The 18898-nt window shown below is 34.7% G+C and overlaps 1 protein-coding gene across 5 annotated transcripts in view; it reads left to right on the top strand.

Moving 5' to 3' along the window:
- SLC7A2 (solute carrier family 7 member 2) overlaps nucleotides 1-18274 on the top strand; it is a 39005-nt gene extending 20731 nt beyond the window's left edge. The window contains exons 1-12 of one of the 5 annotated variants that reach the window (XM_090139380.1): nucleotides 23-137; nucleotides 2789-3176; nucleotides 3867-4022; nucleotides 5773-5938; nucleotides 6494-6630; nucleotides 7086-7308; nucleotides 9871-10010; nucleotides 13561-13663; nucleotides 14775-14980; nucleotides 15249-15415; nucleotides 16379-16487; nucleotides 17193-18274. In XM_090139380.1, the coding sequence (XP_089995506.1) occupies nucleotides 2804-3176; nucleotides 3867-4022; nucleotides 5773-5938; nucleotides 6494-6630; nucleotides 7086-7308; nucleotides 9871-10010; nucleotides 13561-13663; nucleotides 14775-14980; nucleotides 15249-15415; nucleotides 16379-16487; nucleotides 17193-17380 (1968 nt within the window). In that variant the 5' untranslated portion in view covers nucleotides 23-137; nucleotides 2789-2803 and the 3' untranslated portion in view covers nucleotides 17381-18274. Of the gene's footprint in view, nucleotides 1-22; nucleotides 138-2788; nucleotides 3177-3866; nucleotides 4023-5772; nucleotides 5939-6493; nucleotides 6631-7085; nucleotides 7309-9870; nucleotides 10011-10397; nucleotides 10535-13560; nucleotides 13664-14774; nucleotides 14981-15248; nucleotides 15511-16378; nucleotides 16489-17192 lie in introns of those variants that run through there. The other 4 variants (XM_090139379.1, XM_031588643.2, XM_090139381.1 and 1 more) reach the window with 4 other exon arrangements.
- The last annotated feature ends 624 nt before the right edge of the window (nucleotides 18275-18898 follow it).

Here is an 18898-nt window from a genome sequence, read left to right as displayed (position 1 = left end):
ATTTTCTGTGTTACAGAGTAATCTGTAGCAAAAGAAAAACTTAATCCAGGAAAGGTTTCAGGAGTGCAGTGACCCAGAGTGAGCGGAGTCAGGAGCTGCCATCTCAGTTTGCTTCAAACAAAGGCAATCTTGCCAAGGTCAGTGACGAATGGACTTCATAGATGTTTGCTTGTGACAAATGTCTCTGTAAAGTAGACCTGGCACAGATTTGAACAGGAGAAGAAATTGACTGGATCTGCTTCTAGCCTTACTAGGTATCTTACTAGAGATAAATGCCTGTAAGCATCAAGCTGAAGCTGTGAGGAAGCCTCTGAGAAGAGTCAGAGCTGCTCAGCTTCGTGGAGACAGGCAAGGGGCCCGGCTGGAGTTGGTGGCAGCTGGGGTAAAGAGTTTGCAGAGGCCAAACTTGTTTTCAATGCAGCAGGAGTAAGGCCCTTTCTGAGCCTGGCTGCAGTCAGTGTGAGGTTGTCCAGGACAATGCTGCCACCAAAAGGCACTTCCAGCCATTGCCTTCTTGCTTCTTCTGTAGGTTAGTGGCTGAACATGAGGTGTTTTTAGCTGCAGTGCTGTGGTGAGATGTGCTTGTCCAGTAGCACATGTCCTTAGGGGCCCAGGTTATTCTTCCAAAGTGGGTAATGTATATCCTTACAGGAGACACCTTAGATGAATCACTTGCCAGTGATTTCTGAAGGCACTTTGTTACCACCTGTGCCATTTAGACCTGTGTGGAGACCAAATAACGTCATCATTTCTTCCTGTCAAGTATGAAGTGATCTGTACTGGACTCTTCCAGTGTCTCATCTAAATCCAAATGAGGCCATGTCTGAGGTAGTGCTTTGTGCTTGGGGCACAGCATCAGAGGTTATGAAGTAGCACTCATCCATTTTGCATACATAGATAGTTAGGAACCAGAGTAAGGCATTCAGAATGGCAGTGGTCATCTAGAATATGTGTTTTTCAGGGCAAAGAAAGGATGGATATACTTAAAATACTATGTCTTTTTTGTGTGAAGGGTTTTTTTTGTCTCTATGAAGTTTGTATCTTCTACCTTTTCTTTGTTAGTGCTGCAGTTTCAAAGAAGACTAAAGAAGAAAAGGTGGGTTGGAGCCAGAAGAGGTGTTTCACCTCACTGACTTGTGGTCGGCAAGAACCAGCCTCCTGTTCAGAAACAAAGAATCATAGAATTTGGAAGGGACCTCTGGAGATCACCTAGTTCACCCCCTTGTTCTTTCCACAGGAATCAGAGAAAGTAGAAGCAGAAAACAAAACAAAACAAAACAAAACAAAACAGTTTTTTTCAAAAAGATTGCCTTTCAATAGAGAAAACCATAATAGCACCCAGCTGGCCACTGTGATAGATGACTTTACAATCTTCAGGGTTTATTGCGAAGTGCAAAGGAATGGAGTAATCTGAGATCCATTTGAACAACGAAAGCCTTGAAAATTGTTTAATGTTCAGAGAACAAAGTCTGTCAGAATAGCTTTTCCCGTTAATGAAATATCAACGATCTATTTGAGGAGGAAAAAGATCACTCAAAAAAAAACCAACCCAAACCAAAACAGCAAAAAACTTGCCTGTCTCACCTCCTTTGCTCAGTCCTGGGACATCCATCTCCTTTCTAATGAGGACAGAATGTCTGCCTGGACTATTCAGGTCTGTTTACTATAATTCCAACTTCCTTTTCCCTGAAAGTTAAGTGGAGACTTTTTTTTAATGAGTCTCTTTAAAGACTAAAGCAACATGACAGTGTACCTGGGGGAGTTACAGGAAGAGGAGGAAAATGTTTCTGCTCAGATTTCTTTCTCTTTAATATCCAAGGGATTTTTTTTCAGGCAGTCATTCAGAATGGCAGTTTTCTTGCCTCTGAATTCTTGTTCCAGGAGCAAATACTGCCATAGTAAGACATCCCTCTTGATGGAAAATCATTGCTGTTAGTGATGTGTAGAAATGCCTGTTACTGATCCAGAAGACTGATACAGGTATGGAGGAATATATGAGCAGAATACACTTGTCTAAATGAAAAACAGTCCCTGCACTTAGGAGGGTTGCACTAAACGAATCATGAGCACAACGTAGATATTCATGATATGGATTGCAACAAGTCTCAGGAAATGGCAGATAGCTTCACTTAATTCTTACCACACTCTTCTTACCTATCTGTTCTTGTTAGAAGCTTACCAGGGAGAGTTTTATACATCTCTTTTAAAAATAATTGGTTCTGGGAAACTTAGTTGATGTGAGAGGGAGTAGAAACAATGCTTTAATCTTTCAAGCAGTTTTTACCAAAGTGAATTCTAGAGGCAAAAGCCATATTATTTGAATGCAAAGGAATATCTTAAAGGACGTTGCACTGGCTGCGTCAGAATGCTGTATTTTAAAGCTTTTGGTGTTTATAGTCTTGATATTGTTGTGTTACATCTTTACAATCTGTATTTATGTTCATGTTGATCCTTATCTTGAAAATCCTAATGATGTATGAGTTAATAGATGTCTGTTCTGATGCCGTGTTAGAAATGATTAAGAAGAAGCCAACAACAGATAAAGAGAAGCAATTTCTTCTTTTTACTACAGCAGTATAGTAAACCAAAACTATTTCTTTTCCTCTGGACAAATCTGAATCCCTCAGATGACTTGTGGGAGAAAAGCACATGCTTGTTCATCGTCATAGAGGATTGTAAATATATTCATAGGTGCGATTAAAGTTCTTCATGTAAATGCATTTATTTAGCTGGTTTGCACGGTTACAGTGCTACCTGCTATGTACTGCAATAATTTATTTTGTTTCAGAGCTCTCCATCCAGCATGTTGCCCTGTGGACCAGCTTTGACATTTGTTCGGTGCTTGGTGCGTAAGAAGAATGTCAAGGGGGAAGGTCTTGAGGACTCGTTGTGCCGATGCTTATCTACGCTGGACCTTATAGCACTGGGAGTTGGAAGCACCCTTGGTGCTGGTGTCTACGTCCTTGCTGGAGAAGTTGCCAAGTCTAATTCTGGACCTAGCATTGTTGTTTCTTTCCTCATTGCTGCCCTGGCATCGGTGATGGCAGGTCTCTGCTATGCTGAGTTTGGTGCTCGTGTTCCCAAGACTGGTTCTGCATATTTATATACTTACGTAGCTGTTGGTGAACTGTGGGCCTTTATCACCGGTTGGAATCTCATTTTATCCTATGTTATAGGTAAGCCTAAGAGCAAACAATGCTTATGTGGGAGATGTTAAAAGAGCTGCTTCAGTGCTTTGGCAAGGATGACAAATTTGATTTAGATGTGTTTTGTACCAGAAATACATTTTCCTCTGTATGGCATATAAGCATACCTATCTGTATATGTGTACCTAATTACAGGACTGTTGCCCAAATCACTTCAAAATCAATAGACCTGAGTGTTGTTTTGTAGTGCATTCCTGGTAAGAAAGTGGTGAGAATAAGGTTTTATTTAGCTGTAGTCACATAGATTATTTACCAGAGGAGAGCATTAGTCTTAAATACTAACTCTAGTAATATATATTTTCCTAGTGTTTTTTTGCTTTACTTCCTAGTAGACAATCTTTCCTTCACGTTATTTATTAAATCATTGTTTTGTATTTTTTACACATAATATTTTGACTTTTGAAGTAATTGTCTTCCAGAAGGACATCAAATATAAATGATATAGAAATATTTTTTGCAATATTTTGGGAACAAATTAAGTACAGATTTGTATATTTTAGTTGCAGAATAGTATGCTGTCATTTAACTAGATGGAAATCTATGATGTTAAAATCTCTACTTAAAAGTAGCAGCATGTTTAGTTTTATTTCCTTTTCAGTAGAGTTAACTGTATCTCATTGCATTCATGCAAAACTGTAAAGATGCATTTATTTTATGAAGGTACATCAAGTGTAGCAAGAGCTTGGAGTGGCACCTTTGATGAACTTCTTGGGAAACAGATTGGTCACTTCTTCAGAACCTACTTCAAAATGAATTACCCTGGTCTGGCAGAGTATCCTGACTTCTTTGCTGTATTCCTTATATTGCTCTTGTCAGGTAAAAGACAAATATCTCGTTTATGATGGTTGTAATGTCAGAGTGTTTCTTACAGACAAAAACAAAAAAATACCAAGCTGTAATTTGTGTTATATCAGAAATAAGTCATAGTATCTGAGCAGTTTAGATGAACATTTACACATAGACAAAATGACTCTGGGAATTAAATTCGTATGGAAAAAAAAAAAAAAAATTATGCATACTCTCCTTTCCTTGAAGATGAAACATAAAATAATCACTTATTGGTAGGTTTTATAAAACCTATGATACACATTGATACAGGAAAATCTTCTATCATATTTTTAAATTATAAGAACTGATACCAAGTATACACTTTCTGAGGCATCAGAAATTTCCAAAATACTGCAACTTTTTTGCATGTTTTCATTTGTTTTCCAAAAGTAAATGTTCTTAAAGTTAAGTGAAGGATATGCTATGTGTGTTTTAAAGTGTATAGTTTGTTTTAAACAACTAGATTAACTTCATTTTTCAACTAGAATTGTTCACTAGAGCATTTACACATCCCAGACTCTCTTTAGATCACATAAAAGCAAGAACTTTTCTTCTCTAGAAAGTTAAACTGATGTGTGTATAAACACTTATCCTCTCATTTTGTTACAAGTGTTTTTGGACTCATTATTGGGGAAAACATTTCTGTTCAGCTCCTGATGCTACTATGAGTGACCAGTGCATCTTAAGCTTTTAATAGGCCTCTGTACATGAAAGATGAGTAGTAGAATAACATAGGAAACCTTAATTTGTGATTGTACTTGTATCTTCAGTTCATTTCTTCCATCTGGTTCTTGGTTTTGTTTGACTTATGAGAAGAAAAGAGAAAAAAGAAGAAAAAAAAAAAAGAAGAAATTGCTTAAGTCTCTTACTGAAAAGCATTTGAGAACTACGTTATTTAAAAGACAAAATTCATTTGGATTTAAGATGAATCTATGCTGAGTTACATTGCAGTGTACAGATTCCCAAGGTGACTCAACACCCTTACCTCCAGAAATTGTAGCCAAAATAACACTGATGCAGAAAACTTGAGGAGCTTCTATCATAACTTCTGTGCTATGATGAGATAGAAAGCATCTCATTAGCAGAGTCAGAAATTTTTTAGACTTTATCTTGAGAGGCTTATAATTTTCTGAGTTAATCTCTAATTAATGAGGGAAAGCATGTATGTGATATTAGTGGCAATTAGAGAAGCCAGAGAGACTTTCCCACTCTATTCAGTTTCTCCTGGTCTGCTTTCTAGCTGTTATTCCATTAAAATATTAGTATGCTCACAGCTGTTAGACAGTCGGATCCTGATGAAATAACTTTTCTATCATTTAAATGGACTTGTCTGGAAGTCAAGGCGAGCATATTTTGTATTATACTTTTTTAATAGAATCTCTATAAATCAGAGATACATATGAACTGGAGGCATGCAGTTATTCTAAAGGATTTGTTAATTAACTTTTTCCATGGCATAATACAGAGATATGAACTAGAATCCCAGAAAAGTAGTAGCAATTGCTCAAAATGCTTGTAAATACTTCAAGAGTACAGTTAACGAAGGTTGCGGTTTTATGGTTTCCAATACACTTGCCTGTTGCCAGGCTGTCAGTTTACTAAATTTGTGCTATAAGTATAAAATCTATTGCTGTTTTTTTAAAATATTATTTGTTGTACTGACAAATATATCTTCTTGAAAATAACTTTTTTTACTGTACATGACAGTTAATGTTTAAAAATTCGTTTTCTTTTATAGGTCTGTTATCATTTGGAGTAAAAGAATCTGCATGGGTGAATAAAATTTTCACTGCTATTAACATCTTGGTCCTACTCTTTGTTATGATTTCTGGTTTTGTGAAGGGAGATGTTGACAACTGGAGAATAAGTGAAGAATATCTCATAAACCTTTCTGCAATAACAGAGTAATTACTCTTAAAATTATTTTAAAATTACTTTTAAAAAATGTCTCATATTCTAAGCAACTCATGTTATACATGCTTTTGTACTATTGCAGGTAATCTATTAACAGATAGCTCAGTTGTTGGGAATGATAAACTTCTTATTCGCTTAGAAAGTGTTTGAATTTTTTTGTTTGTATTTTCCTAAAAAAAAAAAAAAAAAAAAAAAAAAAAAAAAAAAAGTCCTGTCATATTTCAAGACTTTTATTTGTGGCCATTTGAGAAGTTGCTGGCTTCTTATCCTTAAGCCACGAATTAATTGCAGTGGATGAGTACGACAACGAATGTTTCTTACACCATCAGGGATTTTAATGCCCTCCCACAAACAGCAAAATGGGTAAGATGATAATTACTAGATTCAAGTATTATTCCATTTGCTGTTATTTTTGTCTTACAAGTTTTCACATGAATGTGTCTTCACATGCTGTTATGTAAAGTGCAGGGGAGAAAGATGCATATGTTTGACTTACCAGTAATAAAAAATAACGTGTTTTTCTGCTGTATTTTTATTATTTACAGGAATTTTTCATCCTACAAGAATGTGACAAGTATATATGGGAGTGGTGGCTTTATGCCATATGGTTTCACAGGAACACTGGCTGGTGCTGCAACCTGTTTCTATGCTTTTGTAGGATTTGACTGCATTGCAACCACTGGTATAGTATTTATATGTGTGTGTATGATAGATTTTGGGGGAGGCAAAGGGACATAGTCTTTTTTAGACTTTTTTTCTGCCCAAATCATGTTAATTGGCCACTGATTTTTAAGTGTTTTCTGATATCACTTCTAAATTATATATGGACAATATGGATTGAGTACTTAGAACGTACAAATTACAGGAAAATAACTAGAAATGATGGGTTTTGACAATTCTAAATATATAATATATTATATGTCCATTAATTATATCTATTAAAAAAAAAAAAAAAAGCGATTTCTGGCAACAAAAGTAAATGTGCAGATTTTAAAGTTTATTCTGTAGATACAATTCTGAGGGTTTAGGCTTTCAAACATATTTATTTGTCTGTGATAAGATCTTGTAAAGATGAATGTAATAGTAACGGTTTTTGGTGTGTGTGTTTTGTTTTGTTTTTCTTTCTTTTATTTTCAGGTGAAGAGGTCAAGAATCCTCAGAAAGCCATACCCATTGGAATTGTGGTGTCCTTGCTCGTCTGCTTCATGGCCTATTTTGGAGTTTCAGCTGCACTGACTCTTATGATGCCATATTATCTGCTAGATGAGAAAAGTCCTCTGCCAGTAGCATTTGCATATGTTGGATGGGGTCCTGCAAAATACGTTGTAGCGGTGGGATCCCTCTGTGCTTTGTCTACAAGGTAAAGACTTTGAAACGCTTTGCAAAAGCTGATGGATATTACAAGACATTTAAAAATAAATTAATGGGTTTGTTTAGAAAGCTCACTTCATGAAGAGGATTAGCATTAGTATTAGAAGCACGTTTTAGTCTTAAGCAGATTTTCTTCACAATATTTTCAGTAGTTTATGTTTCTGTTTAAGCTTTACTGTTACTGAGCTCTACCTCTTTGACTTTTTATCCAAAAATTATTTATTAAAATAAGTATTTTCAGACACATGGCCTGCAAGTTACCTCTATTAACTGATGAAATATACTTCACTGCCTTTGTCCTGTCTTGAAGGCCATTCTCAATCAATCAAGAAATTTACAGACTGTGTATTTGCAGGCAAAACTGAAAAGACAAATACCTAGCTTCCCTTATATCTTCATTGCCTGTTTTTTCTTCAATAGCCGATCTGTCTTTGATATCATTCCTTCCTATGATTTTTGTAGGATTATTTGAGATGTAGATTCTAGCTGTGGGAATAAGGTAATTTATTTCCTGCTAAAAAACTGTGAATGTAACCTGTTATTTTAATTAAGAAGATCGGGGAAAGCATACAATATATGTGTGTGTGTTCATATATATCACAGCCTAGTTCTAATTTAGTGCAAACACTTTCATAGAATAGAACATTGCTTAGTGCTTGAATTTAGGGATAGAAAAATGCCAATTCCAGTCTTCTACTTGAGGTTTTGTAGGTAAGGAATCATCCAAGTGAGCTTCAATGATATTAGTACGGGCTGACATTCCACAAAGAAAAAAGGCGGAATATTAACAGTATTCTGAGATAACTCTGGTGAGCATCAGCGTGATGAAGATGGTTACACTAGGTCTAGATGATGATTTAAAGGATGGGAATAGTTTGATGTAGAAGGTGGTGGAAATAGTGTCAGAATGACATAAAAGCTTATGTGCCTGACTGAAGAATATAATTTGTACAGTTCATTCTGAAATTATAGGTTTTTTCTATCTACTTGTCATAGGGGGTTCTACTCAAATTTTCCTCTATACTGATAAATAGTAAAGTTTTATATAAGTGCAAACTAATACTGGAAAACAAAATAAACTGAGAGAGTAAAACACCATTTCAGAAATTTGAATTCCTGGTCTGTTTCCAGTGTATTTTGAAGTGTTATATTTCCTTGTTTGGAGAGATTAATCTTTCAGTCTATTGATTTGTGTCAGTTTAGAGCAAATCAAAGGATATCATATTCTTCAGTTTAGAGGTATAATTAACAAAAAAAAAAAAAAAAAAAAGAGTTCAGATCATTGCTTTTAGTTCATATGGTTACTGCTAGTTATGTTGTGTTGTGAACTTGTATCTTCTGGGTAAAGATTTCTAATAATATTGCCATTATTTGTGTGAACCCACTTAAAGAGAAGTATCATCAATACATTGTACAAAGTCAGAACAGCACAAATTTAGTTGTGAATTTTAACAGTATCCTTATTTAAAGAATAAACTGTTGCCCTGATTTAGAAAACACTCATTCTCGAAAAGAACATTTATACATCAGTTAATGTGCATGAGATTATCTCATGTGTGTCTAACCTTAATGCTTGTGTCTCATGAGCATTACCAGAGGTACTTAGCATCTGTGATATGTAAAATCTGAGCCTTCTTTAAGTGGTTTAGTTGACATTATGAAGTACCTAAAGCAACCATTCGGCTGGTTAAATGCTAGTATGCTGCTGCAGAGGTTGTATTGGCTATGAATTTGCCTTTTGTCCTTTCAAAGTTTTTTTTTTTGTTTTCATAATTATGATTATTTAATTTTGAGGGAAAGAAACCATCTAATGTAAGAAGCCTGTTTAAAAAGAGCTTTGAGTTATTGACTAATTGAGTTAAAGTTTAAAAGCTTTCTGTGTGCTGCTAATAACAAATCTAAAATAATTACTCCTCCCATAAAGGAAACAATCTCAGTGAAGCTTGGCTTGAGGAGCTTTAATGGGAAGAGACAATGTGCTCAGCTGTAATTGTTGGTGCTTACTTTGAATTACTGTTAATCAGCAGCCTCACATGGAAATGTGAAGCATAAAAGATGCTGCTAATGCTTACTGACTTGCTGCTGCTGACTGACAGACTTTTTGGAGGAATACTAAAGCTTAATTGCAAGTTAGTGTGACCTGGAATATGTTCCTGGTCCACTAATACCCAAGAACTACAGTGATGGCAAGAGTTATTTTGCTAACCCGAATTCTCTCTAATGAAGAAATTTCAATTCCTAAATTAAAAACAATCAAACAAACATACAAACAAAAACAACGACTATCAACTTTATGGGGAAAAAAAAGACATTTCTATTTCTGTCCGATCTATAGTATCTTCTGCTATGGGGCTTTCTGATTTTGTCTTATGATCATAAGATTCTGTACATGACATTAATTACCATTGTTTATCTTTTCCATGATACAACTCTGCTGTCTTATGATCATAAGTTTATGTACATGCCATTAATTAGCATTGTTTATCTACTCCATGGTACAGCTCTGCATGAACTGTGTTTGCTATGTTGCATGTGTTTGCTTTTTACTCAGTCTTCTTGGATCCATTTTCCCAATGCCACGTGTAATCTATGCTATGGCGAAGGATGGGTTGCTTTTCAAATGTCTAGCTCAAATCAATTCCAAAACGAAGACCCCAGTAGTTGCTACTCTATCGTCTGGTGCAGTAGCAGGTGAGACTGAGTTGATCCTTGTAAAGAAAGGTGCACTGCTAAGCGTGTTGCAGATGTGGAAATAGAACACTGTTGTGCAATTTTGATTTGCTTTTCACTTATCTAATATAACTGTCACCAGGTAAAGTAGGCTACTAGTGAAACTTTTTTTTACCACAGATTTTGTATTTGTTTGCTAATCTCAAGAGCTTTCAAAGCTTAGGTTCAAAATAATCGACAACACTTATCAATCAAACAGAAAACCAAGAGCAGCAACACAGAGCCTAAACCAAAACTGAAGCAGAACCCATTAACTCTTCCAAGCATTCTTTCCTTGTAGTTGGGTTTACCAGTAAAGCACTGTGCTTTTAATAACCTGTATTTGAACTATACATTTTTCTGTTCTAGTCTTCTCGGCTCTATGTTCCCTTTGCCCCGAATTCTGTTTGCCATGGCACGCGATGGTTTACTCTTTAGTTTTCTTGCCAAAGTGAGTAAGAGGCAGGCACCAGTTTTTGCCACCTTGACAGCAGGGGTCATCTCTGGTAAGCTCTCAAAGCCCATATTTCTTAAAACTGAGATTTGAACACTCTGTGCACGTGCATGGTAATTCATAGTTTTGAAAAAGGGCTGCTTGTTAACTTCCCTTGCATGTAAGATGGGAATAAAATCAAAAGGTGTAAGAACTCTAAATCATACGAATCCTGATGGTGGTAGTGTCTTCAATGTCAGAAATTCAAAGTGATTTTATTTATTTATTTATTTTTAAATATTAACTTGTTGTACTGTGAATAAGCTTCTTATTTGATCTGAGTCCCTTAGGCTCTCCTCTCCCCATAGGATTTTCTTGTCCAATGAACGTAGATATATGTACCACATCTGTAATGGGGAAAGCGGTTGTCAAGTTTTTTATTATGAGGCATGAGAAAAAAATTCTGTATTTGCAGTGGGATCAGCTTTTGTGTAAAATACATACACAGATTTTATTTTCACTGTCTTCTAAAGAAAACCAGTTCTATTTTGGTACAAGCTTATCAAGTTAGAGTTGAAGGGTATGTGTTTGTCTGTGTGCTGGGAAGTTATGTGTTTATGCATAAATACATATATGTGTATATGTGTATATATATGTGTATATATATATATACACACCCACATACATTTTAGCAAAACAGCATATGGGGGCCTGCTGCCAGCTGCCAACTGCTATATTAGTTTCACAAAGAGAAATTTTTAACACACAGCTGTTTCATTTTTGTCTATACTTCCTGAAGTGGCACTGCCCAAGTTTCATTGTGTTATTTTGGAGGGATGTCTAATTATCTAAGAAACTGGAAGCACTGGATGTATTCACCTTCAAGGCAAATAAACACCTTAAAACAAAAATATGAAATACATGCCTTATAACATTTAGCAACCTGGTTAACATTGATTTAAAGTGAGTTCAGAACTAAGACTAAAACATTCTATTTTGACTTTTAATTTATGTTACTGACTTTTTCCTCCATAATAATTTGGCAGTGCACTTATGTGGGAAAGAAAGAAAGAGAGCCATGTTACCTAACACGTAAACTAATTGATGTACCTGTACAGACTTGACTAGCTGTGCAACAGCAGTTACTTGGCTTGCTTTTAGACATTGTGGGGAATTTGGTATATGAATAATTTATCTGAAGACAGCTTAATCTATTAAAAAAAAAAAAAAAGCATATTTGTTAACTTGTGGTCATAAATAGTTTTGCCAAGGTAGTTAAAAATAAGTGCAACAGCTCATCTTATCTGATTTTCCTCTTAAATCCTAGTATGGATTGTTTGTATCTTAGTATCCTTGTATCCTAGTATGCATAGCTTTAAGAAATGTTAACCTTTATCCTATTAGCCTGTTAGGTGCTTGGCCTCAATTAAAGTTACCAGGTCATGACTAAAGCTGAGTCAGTTGTCACATGCTGTTATCGTGACTTACTGTTTCACATATCCTAACCATGATTCTGAAACTGCACATTGAAAAATATTTAGCTGTCCATTTACAATTCCTTAACTGTAAATTTGTCTGCCATCGTTACATAGAACTTGAGTAGAATTAAGAGAGGTAAAAAAGCTTTTTTTTAAATCTCTTAATCAGAAACTTAAAGAATTTTTCAGTTTGATCTACTGTATAAGAAAACAGCCTTGGCTACAAAGTAGCCTTTTGAACCTAGAACTTAAAATTAAACATAGCTACTTTATATTTGGTTATTACAGGTTCTGTTCTTTCTCAGCTTTGCTTACCTACACATTTTGAGAATTCAGAGCCATGAGATATTCAGAAATTTGCCACAGATATGAAGTTATGACTTCTTACAATAAATGACTTCTTGGATTTATGAACATCCACCCTCTCTTAAGACGACAAGATCATTTTCCTTCCTCCATTGGAAGAGGAGACTAGCAGATGAAATAGAACTTCTGTAACACAGCAGTCATGCTTTTTGAAGTCGTGTTTTTGTCAGAATCCAAAAAGAGGGGAATGTGTGTTTCTGTGTTTTTGTGCACTGATACACCTGTCTACACATATATTAAAAGTATTTATAAAGTAGATATTATATATAAGCCTTTCTGAATATAGAAAAGTTTGTGTATGCATACTCATACAGTATATAAATGCTACATTTTATTTTTTCTTTTATTATAAGATTAGCGATGATTAAAAAGATAAAATATTTAGATTATTTATATATCTCAATAGAGTGAGTCAAATATAAATACTTTAAGAATTTTTTGACCATATATCAATTAATGCTAGCCTTTCACTTAGTGTCAGTTAATTTCAATTAATTGTGCTAATTTCTCTATGAGTTCTCTCTGTGTGCAAACAGCATAGACAAAAAAGAATCTCCAGATAAAGGCGATATTAGCTTTTATAGACAAAATGTCTGCCATAATTGCACAGAGTACCATGGAAATTTCTATTTCAGTGATCTTAAGAATATTATTTCTTGTGAGATTTTGCTGTCTTTCTTGAAGGCCACTTGAAGATTTTAGTGAGATAATTAAAAAAAAAACACACACACACACAAAAAAAACCACCAAAAAAAAAAAGAAAAACCCACCTGTTTTCTTATAGACAACTTCATAAATTTACATGGAGACGATTCTGAAATCAGAGGAAATTTTACATACTTAATGGGTCGCATCACTCTGTTTTGCAGTGGGAGCCATCCCTTAACTTTTATGAGATTCTTTTACAGCATCAGAATCTTTTCTATAAAGATGTATTTTATTGTGGCCCCTGTTCAGCAAGCCACATATGCAAGTACTTGTGTCCAAATAAATCCAATACAAATTGCTTGATTATGCAGCATGACTATATGGCCCATCAGTGTGCTTATCTATATGAATGAGATTCCCAACTGTAGGAAATCAGGTTCAGGTATGTTGGCTATGACTTCAAATGTGTTTTTAAGGATTATTATGATTGCACTCATATTGCTCTCAGTAGAACAATTTGAAGTTACACTGGTGACAGACTTTAAAATCTTGACTTAGTATGTAAGCCTCATACAAATTTTGCATTTTCTTTTCTTTTCTTTTCTAGCTATTATGGCATTTCTGTTTGACCTAAAGGCTTTAGTGGACATAATGTCTATTGGCACACTTCTTGCTTATTCACTTGTGGCAACCTGTGTCCTCATTCTTAGGTGAGTCAAAAACAACTTTTCTGTTTTACTGTGGTTTATATTGCTTTATTCACTACCTGAACAGGAGTCACATCTACAATGGATGTTTTTTGCTTTATAACTAAACGTTTGAGAGCTATCTATGTGCATATAAATAACTGCTGAGAAGCATTTACCTGTCAAGGAAAACACTGATATATTGTTATATGAGTTTAGCAGTTAGTCACATCAAAATTACATGTGAAATCTAGACACCTTTTCTTTTCCAGGAGATAATATTTTGATACAAATACAATCCATGCTGTACCTTGGGCCTATCACATTGTGGTGACTGTATGTGAAAGACAGAGGTGTTAAAATAATTGCTTTGTGTTGTCCTGTTGGAAATCAGTAAGGCCAGAAAAACATTTCAAGATCTGGTAGCCTTGAAGAGAGTACAAATATCAGCTCTCACCAGTTGAGATCATCGTTAATTGTCAGTAGAACTATGTTATGTCTTCTGTTTGTAAAACAGTTTAATGATATCAATATACTGAGAGCTGTAGGTCATTTCTATATTTATTCTGTTCTTTTTAGTTTAAAAAGTCAATCTTTGTTACTTATACAAGGCTAAATCAATAGCCTTGAAAACTATACAGCTTGAATTTGTTCAATATTTCAATAATTTCCACTTAAGAGAAGACTTTTATCCCACACTGACTTATCTATAGTATGTATTTTTAAAAATACATTTAAATTCTAACAAGAGATGTAAAATTTCAGTTTATATCAGTTAATAGGCCCCTTACATGAAGCAAAGCAGAATGAACTTGCCATGGAAAATAATTCCTTACCTTTTCCCTGCTGCTGACCAACCGGATCTCCACATTTGTGCAAGACTGGTAATTTATCTGACCCACTGGTGCATTTATATAACTTAAAAAACTGCTGACAAACAAACAAACAAAGATGGCGAAAAAGTTGCCATAATTTGTTTATATAAGATAGTGACTAATCATATGCTCTCACATATTGGGTAATTCTCAATCTCTACTGCAAAGCACTTAGTACTTAAATGTATTCCTAGAGGCATATTCCTTCAATTCACAGAGTAAACTTCATTATTACCCCACTTGTTTTTTTTTTTGCACAGGTACCAACCCAGTTTAACCTATGAGCAACCCAAATATTCTCCAGAAAAAGCAGCCTTGGCTGCATCAGAAAGAGAATCTGCTGTAAGTGAATCACAGATAAATATGATACAGGAGAGTCACTTCAGTCTTCAGACTCTGATTAATCCATCCAGTTTACCTACAGAACAGACTGCAACTACTGTAAACTGTTTAGTGGGTCTGTTAGGTAAGTAATATACAACAGTAATGTAAGTAATGGAATTTTATTACAGACAAAATTAAACATTCAGTAATAATATACCTTTCCTCAGTCATCATTAATGCATCATTCTGGATAATGCTCTTCTATTTCATGATGGAATTAATCTGTAATCTCATGTATTTTTCCATTACTTGATCATTTTCATAGCATTTCATACTGAAGTTCCACTGTCATTCTTCTTAAAAGTCACCTCCTCTTCAATGCTATTTCCATCATTTTGTTTTTCACACAGCTTTCTTGGTTTGTGGCTTGAGTGCTCTCACTACATATGGGACTCATTTCATTGCTAACTTGGAACCCTGGAGTACTGGCCTTCTTGCTGCATTGGTGGTGTTCTTCATAGTTACCATTCTCCTCATCCAAAGGCAGCCTCAGAACCAGCAGAAAGTGGCCTTTATGGTGAATAAAATAATAGCTCTAATGGGAGATTTGGATGTATTCTAAGAAGTGGGAGAGGGGCAGAGGGAGAGAGAGAGAGAGACAGCCCTTTTCAGGTAGTCTTTCATTACTGCACTGCTGTTATCACAGTTTGGTTTTTTTTGTGACTGCAAGGGTAGTGGATGCTCATAGCTGAATTGTGTAATAGATCTTATCCAGATCTCAGAACTAGGGAAAGGATTTTGCTGCCCACAAATTGAATGCGTGATGCATGTATGAATGTGGCCATGCAAAAAGGGCATAGCTGTTGGGTTGCTGTTACAACTAGTGGGTCTGACAACACAGTTTTCTAGCTTTTCTTTCAGACACATGCCCAGAGTGCACACTGTTAAGGCACAAGCAAACTTAGTCCTCAGTTTGAACACTCAGACACTGGAAGACAATTCAGAAACTGACTAGCATATCGTCAGATTATCTGCATTGTCTGCAGTGATTTGGAACACAGTGCAATTCATACCTCCCTGAAGTATGGCCTTTCATTTTGAGCTTTCACTTATGTTCTAAGGTCAGTTAGTTAAGAAACTATATAATAGAAACAGTGAATCATGGTGATAAAAATAAAAGAATCTGATGGAACTAAGGAGGCAATTTGGAAAAAAAGGGATATATCTATAAAGATGGAAATGATACTTTTCAGCTGTACATTCAGGACTTCATTAGTACGTGTTGAAAAATTGTCTTCACAGCCTTAGAGAACATATTTTAAACATAACTTACTTTAAATGTTTAAGATATGTAAAAATTCATCATTAAATACTGAAAAAGAAAATTTTAATATACTTCAATAAGAAAATGTTGCTGTTCTTTTTTTAGTGAGATTTTTCACCCCTAGCTCATGTAGTGTAACTCAAGTATAACATAAGTAGTTGATATATGCAAGAAATGATATTTAATATTATGCATATTTTAAATATTTCCCTCTAGGTTCCATTATTGCCATTTTTACCATCACTCAGTATCCTGGTAAATATTTATCTAATGGTACAATTAAGTGCAGATACTTGGATCAGGTTTAGCATCTGGATGGCACTTGGTAAGTACATCTGCTCATTTAAATCCCCACCTTTGTTAGGACTGATGAATCCTGTCTTAGATAATTCAATACTGTGCTTTTAAACATTGGAACAAAAGTCTATGTTTTAGTAAAATCATCTAGTATTTCTAGTTAAAAAAATAAATCACGCTTTAGAAGGGATATGTATACATAGCCAAAACCGTAAAAATAGTTCTGAGGTAATAGGAAGAATCAAAGTTACAGAACTAATTCCAGTAAGTTACAATATTTTTATTTCTTGTCTACTTAGCTAAATGTGTGCTGAAATGTTTTTTGTAACAGTTTTCTTTTTGCTATATGAAACATTCTCCTTTAAGATAAGGAAAACTGCACTGATTTTATGTAGTCATTAATTAGAGATACTAGTTTCCACTACTTAGCCTAGGAAGCCTGCTTTGGTGCGGGGTGGGACTCAATGATCTTTAGAGGTCCCTTCTAACCCCTACAATTCTGTGATTCTGTTAGAGCAATCAGTTATGCAAAAATGATGCACTGGAATTTAGCACCTCCACTTTCTGTACAAAGAGGGAAGACCTGAAGATTGCACTATCATTCTAATATCTGGCTTTGGAAAATTTGCTCAGCCAGACAGTAAAAAATAATGACTTTTTGATGCATTACTTGCCTAAAAACCCTATTAACCTTTTACCCTTTTCTTTTTTTTCCCCCTTTTCCTTTTGAAAGGCTTCATTATTTATTTTACTTATGGCATCAGGCACAGTCTTGAAGGTCATCACAGCAATGGAGATGAAGATTCTTGTTCAGAAAATAGTGGGCTGCAAGAAAAGAACCCTATGGAAGAAGTGGATGAACCTGAAAATGCAAATGAAAGTGATAAATTTCTTGCACATGAAAGGACAAGTGAATGCTAATTTATGTAAACAAACAAGTCTTTTAAACCTTTAATTGATATTTTACTTGTGGACTGAAATTTCAAAAGCTTTCTACCAACATTGTTCCTCTTGAAAGTGTTTACTACAAGGCCTGGCTGATGCTTTGGACAAGCTGCTAATCCATCTTCATCATTTCAGAACTGACAGCATGGAAGTTAATATTTAAATAAAACAAACAAACAAGAGAAGTACCCTTTGGCAAGCAGAAATCTGGAGGTATTGTTTGAACTGATATACACTGTTGCCGGCAATTACAAAATATGAAGAACTTTGAAACTACTTGCAAGAAATTCAGAATATTTTACACTGCATTATAAACACAAGTGCCTTTTACATGTCCTCCTTATTTCTATTACATGGTCTGGTGTCCCAAATAACAATGCAACTAACTCACCAGTAAAATACCAGGTACTATTTTTTGTTGCTACAGAAATCTCATGGGAGAAAAATTGAAAAATTGAAGCCTGGAAAATACTTGCGAAACAAATGATAAATTGACGGACCTGATGCTTTGCAAAAAGTAGAAGATCATGAATTTATATAAAAATAGTAAAGAAAGAATTGCTTACCCTTACTAATTAGTAGTCATTAAGAACTCAAATAGAAAAGATCCTTTAAAGGCTTTATTTCCCTCTAAATTTTCACTTCTGTCTTACATGAATTCTTTTCAATTCAGAGATGTTCTTTATATAAAATAATACTTCCAAGAGGGATTATGTTGTTTTCTGCAAAAACTTCTCTTCAGAAAAAATATGCCCCAAATCCTGACCTTCTTTTCAGATAGAAGGGGAGCTGAAAAAAACACCAAACCCAGGCTTCGGAAAGAATGCTTTTCAAAGTACTATTTCAGTACTTCAATTTTTTTTTTTTTTTTTTTTTTTTTTTTTTTTTTTTTTTTTGTGAGCCAAATCTAAACCTACAAATCCATTCCTGTGAGTAGGATGTCTAAATGCTAACTTATGTATGCAAAGAACCAAATAACTGCAACAGTGCTGTGTGAACCATTATTTTAAAGATAGTGAAAATGGATACTGTTCTTTCAATGTAAAAGTCACATTACTTAAGAAGAGCACCCAGACATTTTAACAAATTTTCTCAGCAAATAGTAGTCTTCAGTCCCTTGAAGGATTCCACAATAGGAAATTATTTTGCAAGAATTCATTTATAAAAATAACTTCCCTAATGTACAAGAGAATTGTTTTGTACTTTTGTACTTTGTCATGGAAAATTTTAATCTGAAGCATAATATTGCCAGTAATAATCATTGGTATTAATCTCCGTTGTTAGGTACAAAACATTTTATATCCTGTCAGAATGATGTTGGTTGACAGTGAAAAGCACCTTTTTATAATAGCTAGAAAAGAAAAGAAAAGAAAAGAAAAGAAAAGAAAAGAAAAGAAAAGAAAAGAAAAGAAAAGAAAAGAAAAGAAAAGAAAAGAAAAGAAAAGAAAAGAGAAGAAAAGAAAAGAAAAGAAAAGGAAAGGAAAGAAAAGAAAA

The sequence above is a fragment of the Phasianus colchicus genome, chromosome 4 (assembly GCF_987193195.1).
Source record: "Phasianus colchicus chromosome 4, bPhaCol1.hap1.1, whole genome shotgun sequence".
Lineage (NCBI taxonomy): Eukaryota > Metazoa > Chordata > Aves > Galliformes > Phasianidae > Phasianus > Phasianus colchicus.
Note: the sequence above shows the minus strand (reverse complement) of the source record. Positions and strands in the feature narration are given on the sequence as shown.